This window comes from Typopeltis vanoorti, chromosome 5 (assembly GCF_054136105.1).
Source record: "Typopeltis vanoorti isolate ZY-2024b chromosome 5, IOZ_Tvanoo_1.0, whole genome shotgun sequence".
Classification (NCBI taxonomy): Eukaryota; Metazoa; Arthropoda; class Arachnida; order Uropygi; family Thelyphonidae; genus Typopeltis; species Typopeltis vanoorti.
The window spans coordinates 129,628,171-129,645,148 of NC_143553.1; the positions used below are offsets into that span (position 1 = coordinate 129,628,171).

General features: G+C 33.9%; 1 protein-coding gene across 3 annotated transcripts in view; it reads left to right on the forward strand.

Moving 5' to 3' along the window:
• The window catches only part of LOC150106811 (nucleoprotein TPR-like), an 826,699-nt gene that overhangs the window by 472,130 nt on the left and 337,591 nt on the right, over positions 1-16,978 (forward strand). For all 3 annotated transcript variants that reach the window (XM_090393327.1, XM_090393328.1, XM_090393329.1), the window contains exons 30-31: positions 8,602-8,749; positions 11,155-11,292. In XM_090393327.1, coding sequence (XP_090249453.1) covers positions 8,602-8,749; positions 11,155-11,292 — 286 coding nt within the window. The remainder of the gene's footprint in view (positions 1-8,601; positions 8,750-11,154; positions 11,293-16,978) is intronic.

Sequence of the window (16,978 nt, forward strand, 5' to 3'; positions counted from 1 at the left end):
ACAGATGGGATGATGTACATCCCTGTCTCACACCAGATTTAACATTAAATCATCTTCCTGTACTTCCTTCAATTCTAACTGCTAACTTACAACTCAAATAAAGACTAAGTATTGCTTGATATAATGCCCCATTGACACCATATAACTGCAGCGTATTGAATAGCTTCTCTCTTGGCACCTTGTCATATGCCTTTTCCAAATCGATAAAACTTAAATACAGATCTTTGTTATATTCCCATGCTTTCTCGACTATTTGTCGTAAAGTGAAGATCTGATCCTGACAGCCTCTATTTGGCCTGAATCCAGCTTGTTCTTCACCAAGCTTTTCTTCCACAATTCTTCTCAACCTTTTTTTTTTTATACTTGCATAGATCTTGCCAGGAACACTCAGTAGGGAAATACCTCTGTAATTCTCACATTCAGTTTTATTTCCCTTTTTATATATGGGTACTATGACAGCTCTACTCCAATCATCGGGAATTTGTCCCTCATTCCAGGCTTTCTGAACTATGCAGTGCAGCCACTGTAAGACTTTTATACCACCATACTTCAGCATTTCTGGTCGAATATCATCTACTCCTGCTGCCTTTCCACATTTTAAGCCTTTGATGGCTTTTTCTACTTCAAGTGTGGATATGTATTCCTGACTGCATGCCTGGTCAGTGTTTTTTATCACTGTGCTGTCATCACTGCTTGTTTCATTTAGCAGTTTTTCAAAGTAATTACTCCATACTTCAAGGATATCTTTTTCTCCTGTTTTCATGTCACCTTTATCATCTCTAACTCCTTTTACAGCACTCTTTCCTCCATTCCTAAGCTTCTTCAACAACCTCCAGAATATTTTGCCACCTTCTTGATATTTATTTTCTATATTCTTGCCACAGTCCTCCCATGACTTTTGTTTAGCTAGTTTTACACACTGTTTAGCTTTCTTACATTTGTCTCTGTATTCTGTAAGAGTAAAAGCTGACTTATTTGCCAGGAACTTTTGATATGCTTTCTTCTTTTCCTTCACTGCCTCTTTAACTTCCTGTGTCCACCAGGGAGTTCTGATTTTTTTATCCTTCCACACAACCTCACCACATGCCTCTCTGGTAGAATCAATCAATGTTTTCTTCAGAGTTTGCCACTGAATCTCCAAGGTTTGATTCCTATTCTCAAACTCTTTCATTTTTTTTTCAATAATCTTTCTGTATTTTAGTCTGCAGTTCACATCTGAGAGCTGCTCAACTTTTATTCGCTTTAAAACTTTCTTACATGTTATTCTTTTCAATATGAAATTCAATTTTATCCTGCTCAAGACTAAATAGTGATCGCTTCCAATTTCAAATCCTCTGTACACTCTGGTGTCCTGCACCAGGGAGAAAACATCACTATCAACAATAACATAGTCAATGAGACTTTTCTTATTCCTAACCTCTTCTCTCCATGTGAATTTGTGCACATTTTTATGTTGGAACATGGTGTTAGTAATAACCAGTCCATGTCCTGAGCAGAAGTCCAACAGATATTTGCCATTATTATTAGCTTTGCTCTTTTCTACAAATTTTCCCAAAATATTTCTGTATGTCTCACAATGATTTCCTACTCTGCTATTTAGATCCCCAACAAGGACCAACTTTTCCTTTTTCATTGTGTCAGTTGCTTTTTCTAAATCATCAAAAAATTCCTCCACTTCTACCTTAGTAGAATCTTCTGTGGGACCATAGGCACAAATAAGTCTTATTGTCCATTTCCCCATTCTCATATTTGCACACATTACTCTACTTGAGACTGCCTGCCATTCAAGAAGATTAGCCTCGTATTTTGTGTTGAATACTATGGCTACTCCTTCTTTTCCTTGATTGTCATTGCCTGAATATAACATTTTGTATTTATTGCTCAGAAAGATCTCACCAGTTTTGGTCTTTTTTGTTTCAGTCACCCCTATTATGTCGATCTGGTACTTATCTAATTCCTCAGCTAGCTCCATTTCTTTGCCATTCAGGCTTCTTACGTTGATAGTACTGATCTTTATCTCTGGTGATGTTGAGTTGGGATTTGTTTTCAGATTTGTTCCAGTAGCTGACTTTTCGCTGTTCGCCCTGGTTCCCTGGCGAAAACAACGGGGGCCTTGTTTAACCGGGCGACGCCCCAGCCAGCATGAAATTTTGTTATGTTGTACCATCATTTTTTTTTTTTTTTATTTTGGTTTAACCAATAAGAATTCAATTTGGTCGGCTAAATCCCAAATTGTTTTATTTTATTTTGTTATATTTGGGATATAACAAAATAAAATAAAATAATTAATAAATAAAAACGGTTATTAAATGCTTAAACTCCTTCATGGCTTATGGATCACCCTGTAGTAATAAACTTATCAAATTACAAACTTAATCAGATACCATCTTCAGTTTTGAGTAAAGGTTTCGGTTCTTCCTTTACTCCTTTCCTCATCCTGAAGGTTGATATCATGGCAAATGTGGAAAAAGGCACTAAGTTATTATCTCAGGAAGATGCTTTAGATATGTGGTTACTGCATCCTCTCTCTGTTGAAAGCTCATGTACCAAGAAGCAACATTACTCATTAAAAAGGAATGTTCCTAAAATTCTACATCATAATTGCAACATTATCATCCTTAAAGCAGACAAAGGCTATTCCACAATTATATCAGTCAGTGTTGACTCTGATGCTAAGATCTCCTCTCTGTTATTAGACTCTTCCACTTATTTTGAAATGAACTATTATCCTAATCAGTTGTTGCATATTAAGGCTAATGAACTAACTTTAACAGAATCGGAAGGCATTAAGTTTAAACTGCTTAAGACATTCCATCACTCCTAGATTATATGGTATGCCCAGCTCAAAATACACAAAGCTGATGTTCTTCATGCAGTGGCTGATGATATAAGTTTTGCAGCCTATTGTCTCTCTCTCTGAATATTCATCTAAGTTTCTTAAGGCTCATGCTGGTAGGTCATCCTTAAAACCTGCTTGTTTTAAGAGACTCTCAGATATCCAAGTTATTCCCTCTGACATTATAGCCATTCGTGGTGTTATTATTTACAAATATACCAGTTGAGGAATCAGTGATATTTATTGTAGATCTATTTTTTTTTCTAATATCACCCCACTGTTCTATCAGAGCCATCAGTCTTCCTTCTTTACTTGGAAAGTTTTATTTCCAAACATTTGGCTTAGCAATGGGCTTTCCACTATCACCTTCTATCACTAATTTATTTATGGAAACTCTCAGGATGAAACTCTGCCATAAGCATCCTTAAACATAAATCATCAACATAATGCCACTTATGGTGGCATTATGTTGATGATTGTGTATGCTTCCTGAACAACAATTACTTCCAAATCAGATTTACTTTGGAGATTAGAAAGGCTGAAAAATACCATTTTTTGATCTCTATCTCTCTCTTTATATAAAAACTCAGTGGGGTTTAATGCTGATGTCTATAGAAAATCAACCCAAAGAGGAAGATGCTTAAATGCTAGCTCCTTTCACTATCCTCAACAAAATTTAGATATCATCACAATTTTAAAAAAAATTACACTTTTAATATAAAGGAATGATACACAAAAAAAAGGAATAAGTTATATTCTTTCTGAAGTGCTACTCCAAAAAAAGTGACTAAATAAATTATCACTCTGAAAAACCAACTTGTATGACTACAGAAATTAATTTAAAAAAGTACCACTACCACAGGCAGGATCTCAAGACAGATCATTATTATTAAGAAAAGGTCAATGTGATAACAGTCTTCCAACTAGTTAACATCCCACAGAACTCAAAGGTAGCATTCTGTTTGAAAAATACTCTGGGATGTATAAGATTCCATGTTCATGTGACAAAGTGTACATCAGTCACACTAGAAGGAAATTCAAAATCTGTAAGAAAGAACACCTAAGCGACATAGAATATAAAAGGAAAGAAAAAATGGTGTCTTGCTGATCATTGATGTCTTACCTAGAAGACAATTTTTTCATTAGGATGGTTAACGAAAATTATGTTATTCTTCATGATATTTGGAAGCCCGTTTGCTGTAACAGACTCCAGAAATCTGCTTTCCCACTTACCACAGGTTAGTTATCAGAGACAAGTAGTGAGTGAATTTCAACCAGGTTGTAAATGCATTCAAAATGTTTTTCTTTTCATAATTTACACATTTTCTTTTAATTTTTAAACATCATTTCATTCATTGTAACCCAGATACAGCAACTCAGGAGGTAATGAATGATGTATCACTGTTTTTCCCCCCATCAGGTTAAAAAAATAATAGCCTAGTCCAGTGGTTCTCACACTTTTTACCTCTGAGCCCCACATGACAAAAGAGAAAACCATGTCACCCCCACACACACACACACGCACCACCACCACCACCGATTTTATTTATCAAAATAGAAGTCATACTAAGTTTGACGTTTTATTCAGTTTATTTTGTGTTTTCTACATACTATTTAACAGTTTTTGACACAAAATAATTAAAGTATCACAATATTAGGTCTACAATAAAAATTAGTTTTAACACTTGCAGTTAACCAAAATATGTATTGAAATGAAACAATATTTAACTAACAAGTATTTCATTTTTCTCTGTAAAAATAATCAAACATTTAAATGTCAGAGTCTAATGTGATTGATGGGCCTACTTTTGAGAACAAAGTTTATCAACACATGGTGTAATATCAGAAATGGCCACTCTAAGTTCTTTAGCAATATTTAGTCTTGAACGATACTTTGACTTCATAGCTGCCAAAGCCAAAAAACCTTTCTCGCATAAATAAGTTGTTGCGAAAGGAATAAGGATCTTCAATGCTTTTTGGCTCAAAGTTGGGAATTCCTTGCCAATATGTATCCAGAACTCTGACAAAGAAAATTCCTTAAATTTACTTTTCAGTGAAGTATCACTAGTGAGATCGATGAGTTGTTCTTGCTCATTTATGTTCAGAGATGATAGCCCAGATGCATTTTTGAATCCAATAAAAATCATCACAAAAGTATTTTTCGAAATGAACTTTTGACATTATGAGATGATCAAGTAGGCAGCTTTTTATCACCATTGGAAGCACTGGATTATCAGTGTCTTGTACCATTGACACGTACTGTGTCTCCAGATCTCTAAATTTCTCATGAATGCCTCAACTTCCAAGAAAGTACATTTGCCTCATTCCCTTGAAGTGAAGTGTTGAGAATATTCAGTTTCTCAAATATATCTGTGAGATAAGCAATTTTCAATAAAAAAATCCTTATTGCTGAAACTGTCTCCCAGTGAGTGGTTTTCCCCATTTAAAAAACAAAGCACCTCATGTCTCAACTCAGACATTCTCTTTAATACCTTGCCTCTTGAAAGCCATCAAGCATCACTGAAAAACAGTGTGTTTGGCACCCATTTCCTCACACAGCATTTTAAAAAGTCTAGACATCAGAGGATTTGTCTTGATAACATTGACGGTTTTTACAATCCTCTGCAGCACTTCATGAAGAGGTGGACTGAGTTTTTTAGCTTATTTGTTGTTATTTTTAAAACTGATTTAGGAGTTTTAATTTTTATCTGTAGGAAAGTATGCTGTGCCCCCCCTTCCCCTTCAAGCTATTCGGTTATCTAGTCAGTTTATCTGACTAGATAAACTGACTAGATAACCGAATGCAGATAACTAGTAAGTTATCTGCATTCCTTGAAAGGCTGTGTGGAGGTCTCCTCCCAATTATCGTATGGTAAAAATAAATGAATAATGAATCGACATGAAATAGCTAAATAACCAAAAACAATAGTTACTGTTCTGCAATTAAGAGTCGTTGCCCCCCCCCCCCCCAAAAAAAAAATCCATTAAAAATACTTTCACCTACACTTACTGATGTCTAAGCTGTATTTGGTATTTTCTAACAGAACCTCGAGTGGTGGTCAGAACTACTATCTGCCTCAACTTTTCAAACTACTCCTTGCATACAGTGGTGATATTCAGTTATCAAATCTGACTTCTGATGAAGATAATAAAATTTGAATTTTCTCCTTTTTGATCTCTCCTTCAATGTGTCCTCGTACGTTTAGTTGCATTCAATTGCTGGCTTTATTATTTCTCATAATCACTCTAACCTTGTCTTTGAAGCTTAATGTTTTTCATTCAGAATACCAAAACTGTGATTAACTTGAATCACAAAGAATGGATGTAGAGTTCATAATTCAAGTTCCCAGTGTTTGCACTTGGTTTCTAGTTTCCTCTATGTCATTCACTGTTTGTCATGATAATAGCTATCATTCTTCATATTTCCATATCAATGCAAGAGTATCACAGCTCTGTACTTTTACAGCTGACGTTTCTCATATTCTCGTATATATGTTTCTCATATATATAACCTATTCCCATTCATAAATAAGAAAAACTAACCTCAAATCCATAGTTTTGCTTGATCTTCTTTTACATTACAAAAGATTATAATACTCAGATATCCAACATTACAATATCTTCCATAACTAGTGCTGTATATTGATCTATATACTATATTTCAGATGTATTTTTTCTCACCTCTAACACTTGTGAAACAAAAATGTCCAATTAAATTTTTAATACTATCCAGAAAAGGGTAATTCAATTAACTGATCTTCTCTCTCTCTTGTACACACATGCACGTGGAACTCCTGCTCACCAACCTATCACTGCTCTGTTTCCCATCTACCAGACCATCTTCTGCATTCTCTTTCATTCCACCTACCTCTGTGAGGAACAGTTTTTCTTTCTAGCACTGTTTACTTTTTGAACTTGTAGAAAGCCTTAGCATGCTAGCAATTCATAAGTTTTAACAGCTTAATGAAGAGCATAAGAAAATTATAGAAAATATATTTATGTACTCAATTAATTGATATTTTGCTAGTTTCTCCATAACTCAAACTGCTTGTGTTCTGATGATGCTGGGTATAAATCTAAGAACATATCAGCAATTAAGTAAATAAATAGATTATTTTCTTATTACTGTCTCATGCTGTGAAAAGCATTAAAAACTTAGATACAAATTCTAGTGTTCAACAAAGCATGTCAGCCACCCACCATTCTTGGTCAATTCACTACACACGGTAATGATGGATTATAGGTTTTGCAAACTTGTGTGCGTGTTGAGTGACACACAAATTAATATAGGGTGTCCCAAAATTCACGTAAGATTTAAATTTAGCGCCATTTGTGCGGTAAAGTGTTGCCAACGAGAAAAAAAAAGACAGCATGACAGTTGATAGTTCAGGGTTATTAAAAATGGAGCGCTACACGAAAGAACAATGCATTTTCATTGTTGAGCAATATTTTAAAAATAATGAAGGTTTGGCAGCTACAGTTCGCAATTTTCGTACAAAATATGGTCAGAATAGTGATATAACTTCATCAACTGTGAAAAGATTAATTAAAAAATTCAAGGAAACTGGATCAATTAGTGATCTTATACACTCTGGCCATCCTTCAACAAGTCGTTCAACAGAAAACATCGAAGCAGTTCGTGAGAGTGTTGCTGAGAGTCCAGGAACATCAATTCGGCACCATGGTCTTGAATTGGGCATTTCGAGAAGCTCTCTACAGCGTATTCTCACGAAAGATTTGCATCTTTATGCTTACAAAGTTCAATTGACTCAAGAACTGAAGCCTACTGACCACACACAGCGAAGAGAGTTCGTTGAATGGATTATGGAACAACAACAAGTGGATGCTTATTTTTCGAACAAAATCATCTTCAGCGATGAGGCTAATTTTCATCTTGATGGCTTCGTTAATCGACAAAATTGTCGTATTTGGGGTTCAGAAAATCCACGAGTGATTGTTGAGAAACAAATGCATCCCATCCACAACGTGTCACTGTTTGGTGCAGATTTTGGACTGGAGGCATCATCGGTCCATTCTTCTTTGAAAATGCGGCTGGTAAGGCAATAAAAGTTAATGGTGCTCGCTATCGCGACATGATAATCCAGTTTTTTGTGTCTAAATTGGAAGATATGGATGTGGGCGACGTGGTTTCAACAAGACGGTGCCATATGTCATACAGCCCGAGAAACAATTCAATTACTGCATGAGTCATTTCCTGGTCGTGTAATTTCCCATTTTGGTGATCAGAATTGGCTGCCCAGATCATGTGACTTAATGCCATTGGACTTTTTTCTTTGGGGTTTTTTGAAGTCTAAGGTTTATGCCAACAAGCCCACGACCACCCATGCCTTGAAGGAGGAAATTGAATGCTGTATCAACGAAATTCAGCCACATTTATGCAAAACGATCATGGAAAATTTCGACAAAAGAGTGCGTATGTGGCAGCAAAGCCGTAAGGCCATTTACCCGATATGCTATTTCATGCATAACCCTATACTGTATACTTTATGAATCAATAAGAAATTACAATTTTTAATTAAAAACCTGTGTTTTCTATCAAAATTACTTCTTGCGTGAATTTTGGGACCCCCTGTACACGATATGTTTCCAATAGAACATACTTTATGGCAACTCGTGAAGTTATTAATTTCAGTATACGAGAGAGAGAGAGAGAGTGAATACAAATATACATACTTTCTAAGTATAATATATAAAATCATATAGCTAAATATTTTATAATCCATTAAAAATTATTTACGGTGTAGGTATTTAAGACGTGAAAAGGAAATTGCCATCACTCAGTGTGAAGCATCGCACTCTGAATGTTCCCGTTACAAAATAAAATCAGAACAAATTGAAAAGCTGCTTGAAGAAACTCAGAATGAATTGAAAGACATGCAAGAAAAGTCTCAGGTAAGATGTTTTAAATATTATTGTTCTTTTTGGTATAGTAAATTGAATTATTCATAATATCCAAAATTTTTCAGAAATCCTAAGCTTGCATTTTGACCTACCCATAAAGAGCCTTAGATAAAAAGTATGTATCACGTGTGTGTGAATGGTCTTTAAAGATCTGTGTGTGTGAATCTTATTCACAAGGCTGAAAACCTATTGTACCCTTATTCTTTCTTTTAAGGTTACACAGTGGTTAGCCATAGTTAAGAATTTATGGAGACAAACACACATGTTAAAATAATTCCTTTACTTAATATTAGGAAAGTAATATTCGTTTCGACCTCTGTATTGAGGTCATCATCAGGAAAATACATATAAGATACAAGTTACATGTCACTGCATTTTACAAAGGTAAAATGAATATAAGCTGCTTATTAATCTTTTATCTATCCTGACCTCTAGTAAAAAATAAAAACTAAATGATATTTCAAAAAAAAAAAATAAAATAATTTAAAATAAAATTTGGGAGAAAAAAATGATAAATATAAAAATAAATTAAAAACAGAACTACGTTAAACATTTCTAAAATCCTCTCATATGGAGATTTTCTTCTGGGCTCCTGGGTTGTTATAAGGGTTGCAGATGGATCCTCCACATTCTTGGAATGGCATTTTTGTTCAGGTTTGGATTATATTTTATCATTTCACAGGCTTCTTTGAATTTTCTCTCAAACCAGGTTTTGGTGCAGTGTAGGGACATGGTGCCTTTCCTTTCCACAATCATGTGGTCTGCTAGGCCTATTTTTCCATAATGGAGGTATTTAATGTGTCGTTTGTGTTCGCCTTTTCTGATTAGGATAGTGCATCCTGTTACATGCTCGTGGCACGTCTTCCCTCAGGCTGTGTCTTCTTCTCAGTCCACCGCAAACTGACACACACGAGGCCAATACATACACAAAAATTCATACCACCACCACCAGGCACAAAAACTAGGAGTCATAAGCATCCTCAAACTCAGAACACTAACTATTTGCTCGAATGGACAAGCTCTAATCTAAGAATTTGAAATCATTAACCATACATTTGTAAAAAATGGCTATAATAAAAAAAATAAAAACAGAAAAAAAAAATTCACAAGATCCTCCATAAAAATATCGCTAAAAACAAAAAAGATTATAAGAATGCCATAGCCATACCATATGTTAGAAGCATTTCAGAAAAAATAGACAGAACACTACATAAATACAACATCGAGACTACCTTCAAACCCCCAACTTGTTGATAGTGATGTTTTCTCCCTGGTGCAGGAAGTGATCACTATTTAGTCTTGAGCAGGATAAAATTGAATTTCATATTGAAAAGAATGATATGTAAGAAAGTTTTAAAGTGAATAAAAGTAGAGCAGCTCTCAGATGTGAATTATAGACTAACATACACAAAGATTATTGAAGAAAAAATGAAAGAGTTTGAGAACAGGAATCAAACCTTGGAGATTCAGTGGCAAGCCTCGAAGAAAACCCTGATTGATTCAGCTAGAGAGGCTTGTGGTGAAGTTGTCTGCAAGGATAGAAAAATTAGAACTCCATGGTGGACATAGGAAGTTAAAGAGGCAGTGAAGGAAAAGAAGAAAGCATATCAAAAGTTCCTGGCAAATAAGTCAGCTTGTGCTCTTAGAGAATACAGAGACAAATGTAAGAAAGTGAAATACTGTGTAAAACTGGGTAAACAAAAGTCATGGGAGGACTTTGGCAAGAACATAGAAAATAAATATCAAGAAGATATTTTATTGAGGTCTGATCAGTGGAGGGAGCACTTAGTAAGATGCTAAGATTGAATCACTCAGAAATCACATATTTTCCATATACAATTAGTTTAGAAAAAAAAAAGTTGTATCATCATACTATTAAAATCCTCTGGATCAGCGATAGTTGTATAAAGTTTTGTCACTTGTTAACAAATTATAATTTACAAGAAAGTATATTCTTGTTTAATTGTGTACCCATGTGTAATGGAAGATGCTTCACATGCAAATGTGAAGTATCTTTATGACAAGGATATTTGTATATAGAATGTATATGTTGACATGAAATTAATTCACATATATACAAATTTCCCATTTTCAAATTACCCACTCAATGTTGAATGTAACATCTATTAGACCTTTTTCATTGTGAAATGTGAAACAAGCTCAAGCAAGACAATTTCAGACAATCTTAAAAGTTTGAGCTTGTCTGAAAGCATTGATAGCTTTTCACATCTTGATTAAAACAAAGAACTTTGTGATGAAGATTAATTTCCGAAATTCAGCAATTTCATATTTTTATATAAATTGTAGTTATTAAAATTAAAACAATTGATTGTTTGTTTTGTTATATATATATATCTCCATTGATTGAGCCTTACTATATAATAATTTGATTGCAGGCTTTAGTTGCAAGTGAAGCACAGCATGTTGAGCTTCTTCGCAAAATTGAGATGTTAAATATTTTAACTGAAAGTAACCGCCTTTTGCGTGATGAAAAGGATGAATTACTTCGAGCTCACAAGGAGTTACAGACTAAAGCAAGTAACCCTTTTTTTCAGACATAATTCATGTGTTTTGATTTGAGTACTTTTGTGCTTGTTTGTTTGTTTGGTAGAGAGAAATAGCAGTCAGATGTTAAATGGATTGTCTCTGAGTTGAATGTATGATATTGGAATTATTTATTTTTTACATAAATTTATTTGTGTTAATCAACAATTAAGTATTGGATAGCTGTTGAAGGATGCATCATCAAATCAGTTAATTTACTGGGTTGTCGGCATCAGATTTATTCAATAACACATTGCAGACGACAAGGGAGTAATGCATAAATATGCAATATAGTGTGTGCTTATTTATATTATTCCTATTGATGAGAAATTTTAGAATCTGTTGTAGTAGTGCTGTGCATGGCATATGTTTGATAGTTTATCTTATCTTATCCAGTTTTCTTTTGCTCATTCCATTTCTTCTCTGTTGATACTTCTCATTTTGTTCATGACTATCTGCAGCTCTGCTAGTTAATGTGTATTATATAAGTTTTTAAAAATGAGAGGATCATAGATATCCTAATCATTTCCTGAAATGTACCTCAGAAGATTTACAGGATGCTATGATAATAGTAATAGATAATTTTCATTATCACTGCCTTCTCCATAAAATTTCTTTTAAATTAATCATATTTGTCAGGTCTCCAGTATAGTCAGAACTTGGATTTCTGAATTTTAATGCACTATAAACTTCATCAGTTCATCTAGATCTGGGCTTTCGTTGGATTTTGTTTCCTGCCTTTTTGGTGTCACAGAGTAACATTTCCTTTCATGTTCAGAGTGACATAACAACTTTAGCTCTTCTGTTAAGTTCATTTCTAATATCTTCATATTGATATGATTCTGTCCTTGATGCCATCTGTGGCACCTTCTGTAATTTTTTTTCATAACTCTAATCCTGGTTTTCTTCCTGGCTAATTTTTTTTATTATCAACCAAATCAAGTCCGCAAGTTAAAATTTTGTTTTAAATACCACTGTTGTTAATTCTTATTTTCTTTTTCTGTTTTGCATCTTACTGGATTAGTGGTTTCTCAAAATTAGGTCTCAATCTTGCTATATATTTAAAATTTAAAAAATAAAATAAAAGATTAAGGCTAAGAGCTAAATGAATATTTATTATATTCATTTAGCTCTTAGCCTTAGAAATCTTACATGAGATGTGTAATAGAAAACTAAATATTGCTTTAATTAGTTACATAAATTTTTAAATGAGAACTTTCTACTCTGGTATATATATATATATATATATATATATATATATATATATACTGACTATAACCGAGACTAGAATAACAATTAAATTTATTCAAAATGCAACATGTTTCATGGGATTGTCCGACTTCTTCAGGCGTGAGAACATAGAAAGCAAGTAAACACTATAAGAAACATCGTATCACTATAAAATGACTGCTATTATTATTATTATTCCGGGCATGGGGAACTAGGAATTTGGCCGCTAGAGGGATTCGTAGTCGTATGTGTGTGTTGAAAGCTTATAAGATAAGTGTTATTTTAAGTTATCGTTGATAAAATTACTTGAATATTATGTAGTTTTGTTTGCCTTGCGTATCGCAGTTCATCTGTTTGTGTGTTTTTGGTGTTTCTTTTTATAATTTGATAAAATACGTTAAAATTAAGTATGGCTCCCGTATGAAGGAAAATGGCGGCCAATAATGATGGTTCGCCATCTTTATTCAAGAACGGTAATATAAAGGAGATGATTCAGTGTACTATCTGCAAGATGTACACTTTGCGGAGTGCGGTCGGAGTGTGGTTAGATGATAATAAAGGAGTGAATGTGTGTGTAGAAAATGTAGGGAGGATGGGGAATTAAAGTGTATTTCGGGTCGTGAGTGATATTTTTGTCAAACTTCAGAATGAAGAAAATAGTGATATGACAAGAAATGGCAAGGTTGTACCAGAGAACTCTGAGGGTGTGAATGATAGTATTAATTCAAAGCATATTAATGGTTTTACAGAGAATAAAAAAGATGAGATAGATGCAATGAGTGAGATCGTGTTGTTGAGTGGTGCGATACAAAGGGCAAAACTGCAGCTAGAGTGTATGAGCATAAGTCGACTGAATGAACCAGCCAGTAATAAAAAGTATGATAGGAAAAATAAGCGTATAAGTGTGAACATGAACAAAATGAAGGATAGAGTGCTGTATGGAGACTCGTTAGTACGAGGTGTGTTAGTAGAGGATTTGATAAAATCGTACTAACCTGGTGCGACCATAAAGGATGTAACTGAGTCTATTAGAGAGCAAAAGGAAAGGGTGAAAGAAATGATTGTTGTGGCAGGTACGAATGATTTGAAAGGAGATAAAATGGAAATGATAGAGGACCTGAATGAATTGTTTGAGGTAGCAAAAGAAAAGAGTGAGAGAGTTAGAATGATTAGTCTTTTGCCACGCTATGACAGTGAAATGTTTAAAAGGAGGGCCATAATTGCAAATGACTATGCGTGGGTTATGTATGATGAGTGGTGTCGAATTTGTGGACATGTGGAGTGAGTTCGATGGGCGAAAGGATCTATATAAGATGGATGGCTTGCATTTGAATGGATACAGTGTAAGGAGATTTGAAAAAGTGTTGCTGAATGTAGTGGATGTGCAGAATTAGGGAAACTAGATTTATTAAGGGGGATGAGTAGATATAGAGTCCTTAGGGAGGCAGTTGAATGTATGAATGAGTATAATATGCCAGAGCGAATAAGGACAACAAATCAGAATGGGATAGTTAATATAAGGCATCAAGGTAGGATTGGGGCTAATGGGGGGTCTTAAATTCATGTACTCCAATGCTAGGAGTATTAGGAACAAGAAGGAAGAGTTTTTTTGGCCATGGTTGGCACTTCCAGACCACAGGTTATTGGTATTAGTGAATCATGGCTGACTGTAGATGATATAGCTAGTGGGATTGAATGTGATGGGTATAGTGTGTTCAGGAATGACAGGGAGAATAAAATGGAGGGAGGAGTATTATAAAATTTATAGTGATACGATGTTTCTTATAGTGTTTACTTGCTTTCTATGTTCCCACGCCTGAAGAAGTCGGACAATCCGATGAAACATGTTTCGTTTTGAATAAATTTAATTGTTATTCTAGTCTCGGTTATAGTCAGTATATATAAATATGAACATATCCCGGTACCGAGTTAATACTACAGATTGCTATATATGTATAAAAATAAATAAAATTTATTCAACTGCTATCCCCCCCAATAGAACGGAAAAAAGCAATTGTGATTCCTATCTTTAAAAAAGGTAATAGAGATGACCCTAAAAACTATAGAGGTATCAGTATACTAAATTCCTGTTGCAAAATATATAGCGGAATTTTAAATAGCAAACTAATGAAATAGTCTGAAAACTTTATTTTAGAAGTACAGAATGGATTTAGAAAAGGACGATCATGTATAGACTCAGCCTTTTGCCTAAAATTAATAATAGAGAAAAGAAGAGAATACAATTTAGAAACACATATTGCATTTATTGACTTTGAAAAAGCATTTGACAAAGTTAAAAGAAACATTATTTAACATATTAAAAGAAAGACAAATACCAAATAATATCCTAAAAGCTATCACAAGTATATATGAAAATAATCAAATACAAATAAGATTAAATCACGAGCTATCATATACGAGAGAGATAAAGCAAGGGGTCCGACAGCGATCCCCTCGCAGCAACTCTTTTTAATATCTATTTAAATGAAATAATAAAATGGAATAAAAATTTACATCAAGGAATTAAACTTTCTCCTACAGTAAACTTAAACACTCCCCTCTTTGCTGATGACCAAATAATAATTACAAATTCTGAAGATAAACTACAGAAAGCTATTTTAGATCTAAATGAGATATCTGAAGATTATGGTATGATAATATCAACAGAAAAATCATAAACTATGGCCTTTAAAGGACAAGATCCAGGAAGAACTAAAATAGTAATAGATAACAAGATCTTAGAACAGGTGAATTCATTTAACTACCTAGGTTGTATGATTACATATGAAAATGAAAAAGATATAAACATAAAAATTGCAAAATATTTAAAAATAACATGTGTAATTAACTCTGTATTTAAACCAAACCTAGTTCAAAAACAAATCAGACTAAAAGTATATAATACATTAGCCCTACCAGTCTTAATGTATGAAAGCGAAATCTGGACAATAAAACAAAAAGACAAGCAAAGATTAACAACAGCAGAAATGAAGTTTATGAGAAAAACTGCAAAGTATACCCTATTTAATCACAAAAGAAATGAAGAAATTATGAAAGAAATAAACCAAGAACTAGTAATAGAAAAAATTAAAAAATATAAACATAAATGGATGGAACACGTTCAAAGAATGAAAACAGAAAGATTACCAAAACAAGGCTTAAAGTACAAGCCATTAGGAAAAAGAAAACCAGGCCTCCTCTTAAATGATTCAACGATGACTTCTAAGGCTGGAACAGGCCATGCTAGGCCTAAATCCTTGATATGCATAATGATGATGATCATGATATATATATATATAATGGTGGGTAAGTGTATATGTGTAAGTGCATGCTTGCACTTGCTTCATATTGTCAGTTAAACTTAATACCATGGAAGAGAATGTGATTAAGAAAATTTTCAGATAAGAACAGTTTTATTATAGACTTTCAGTTTATTAAATTAAAAGAATATATTCTTAATATTTGCTTAACTAACTGCAAGATGGCAAGACACATATTAAGAGGATCATCAAGAAAAATGTCTTCTGTTAGACCAAGTATTTCATAGGTTGATGTTTAAAGAAGTGGATGGATAATGAGAGCTACTATGAGATTTAAAGGTTGTCAGGGGAATCATGGTTAGCAATCAAGTATGCTCTGCTGCACATGATTGCTAACCTCCATATTGGAGAAGCTATTTAAGAAGAAGAAATATGTGCATTTCTTGAAATTTGAATGCCATCATCTCTCTCTCTCTTTCTCTGTTTGGGCTCTGCTGCCATTACAAAATTATTTTGATAACGTAAATTTTTACGTTATTCTTTTAGTTAAGTGAATTTATTACAACAAAATACAAATCATAATGGTATTTGACTGCATTAATTTGATATGTGTGTGTGTAGGGAGGTAATACATCTAATTATATCTTAAAATTGTCTTCCAGATTAATGTGATCTAAAAACTTAAACCAATTTACCAAACTGCCTAAACAGAAAGATCTGCAACCACTGTATGCTCCCAACAATGACTATGGTAGTGAAACCTGGCACCTGATTAAAACAATCATAGAGAAACAAAACATGGAAAGAGCTATTTTCGGAATAACATGGTTAGGTAAATAGAATAATACTTTGATAAAGTAGTAAACAAAAATAATATTTGCTTTAGTAATAAAAGGCAACAGTGTGTTTGGAAGCTTAAGGGTCAAAGCTATATTACTGAGAGGAGACCTCCACATAGCCTTCAAAGGAATGCAGAGAGCTGACCAGGGCTTCTGACCTAATGTCCAATCCTCACCTTCTCGTGGTGCACCCTGTTAGGTATCTACTTGGATACTGAACAGGCAAGGATGGACTGGCAATTTGGGATTTAGCCGACCAAATTGTATTCTTATTGATTAAACCAAATTTTCAAATGATGGTATAACATGACAGAATTTCATGCTGGCTGGGGAGTCATCCAGTTAAA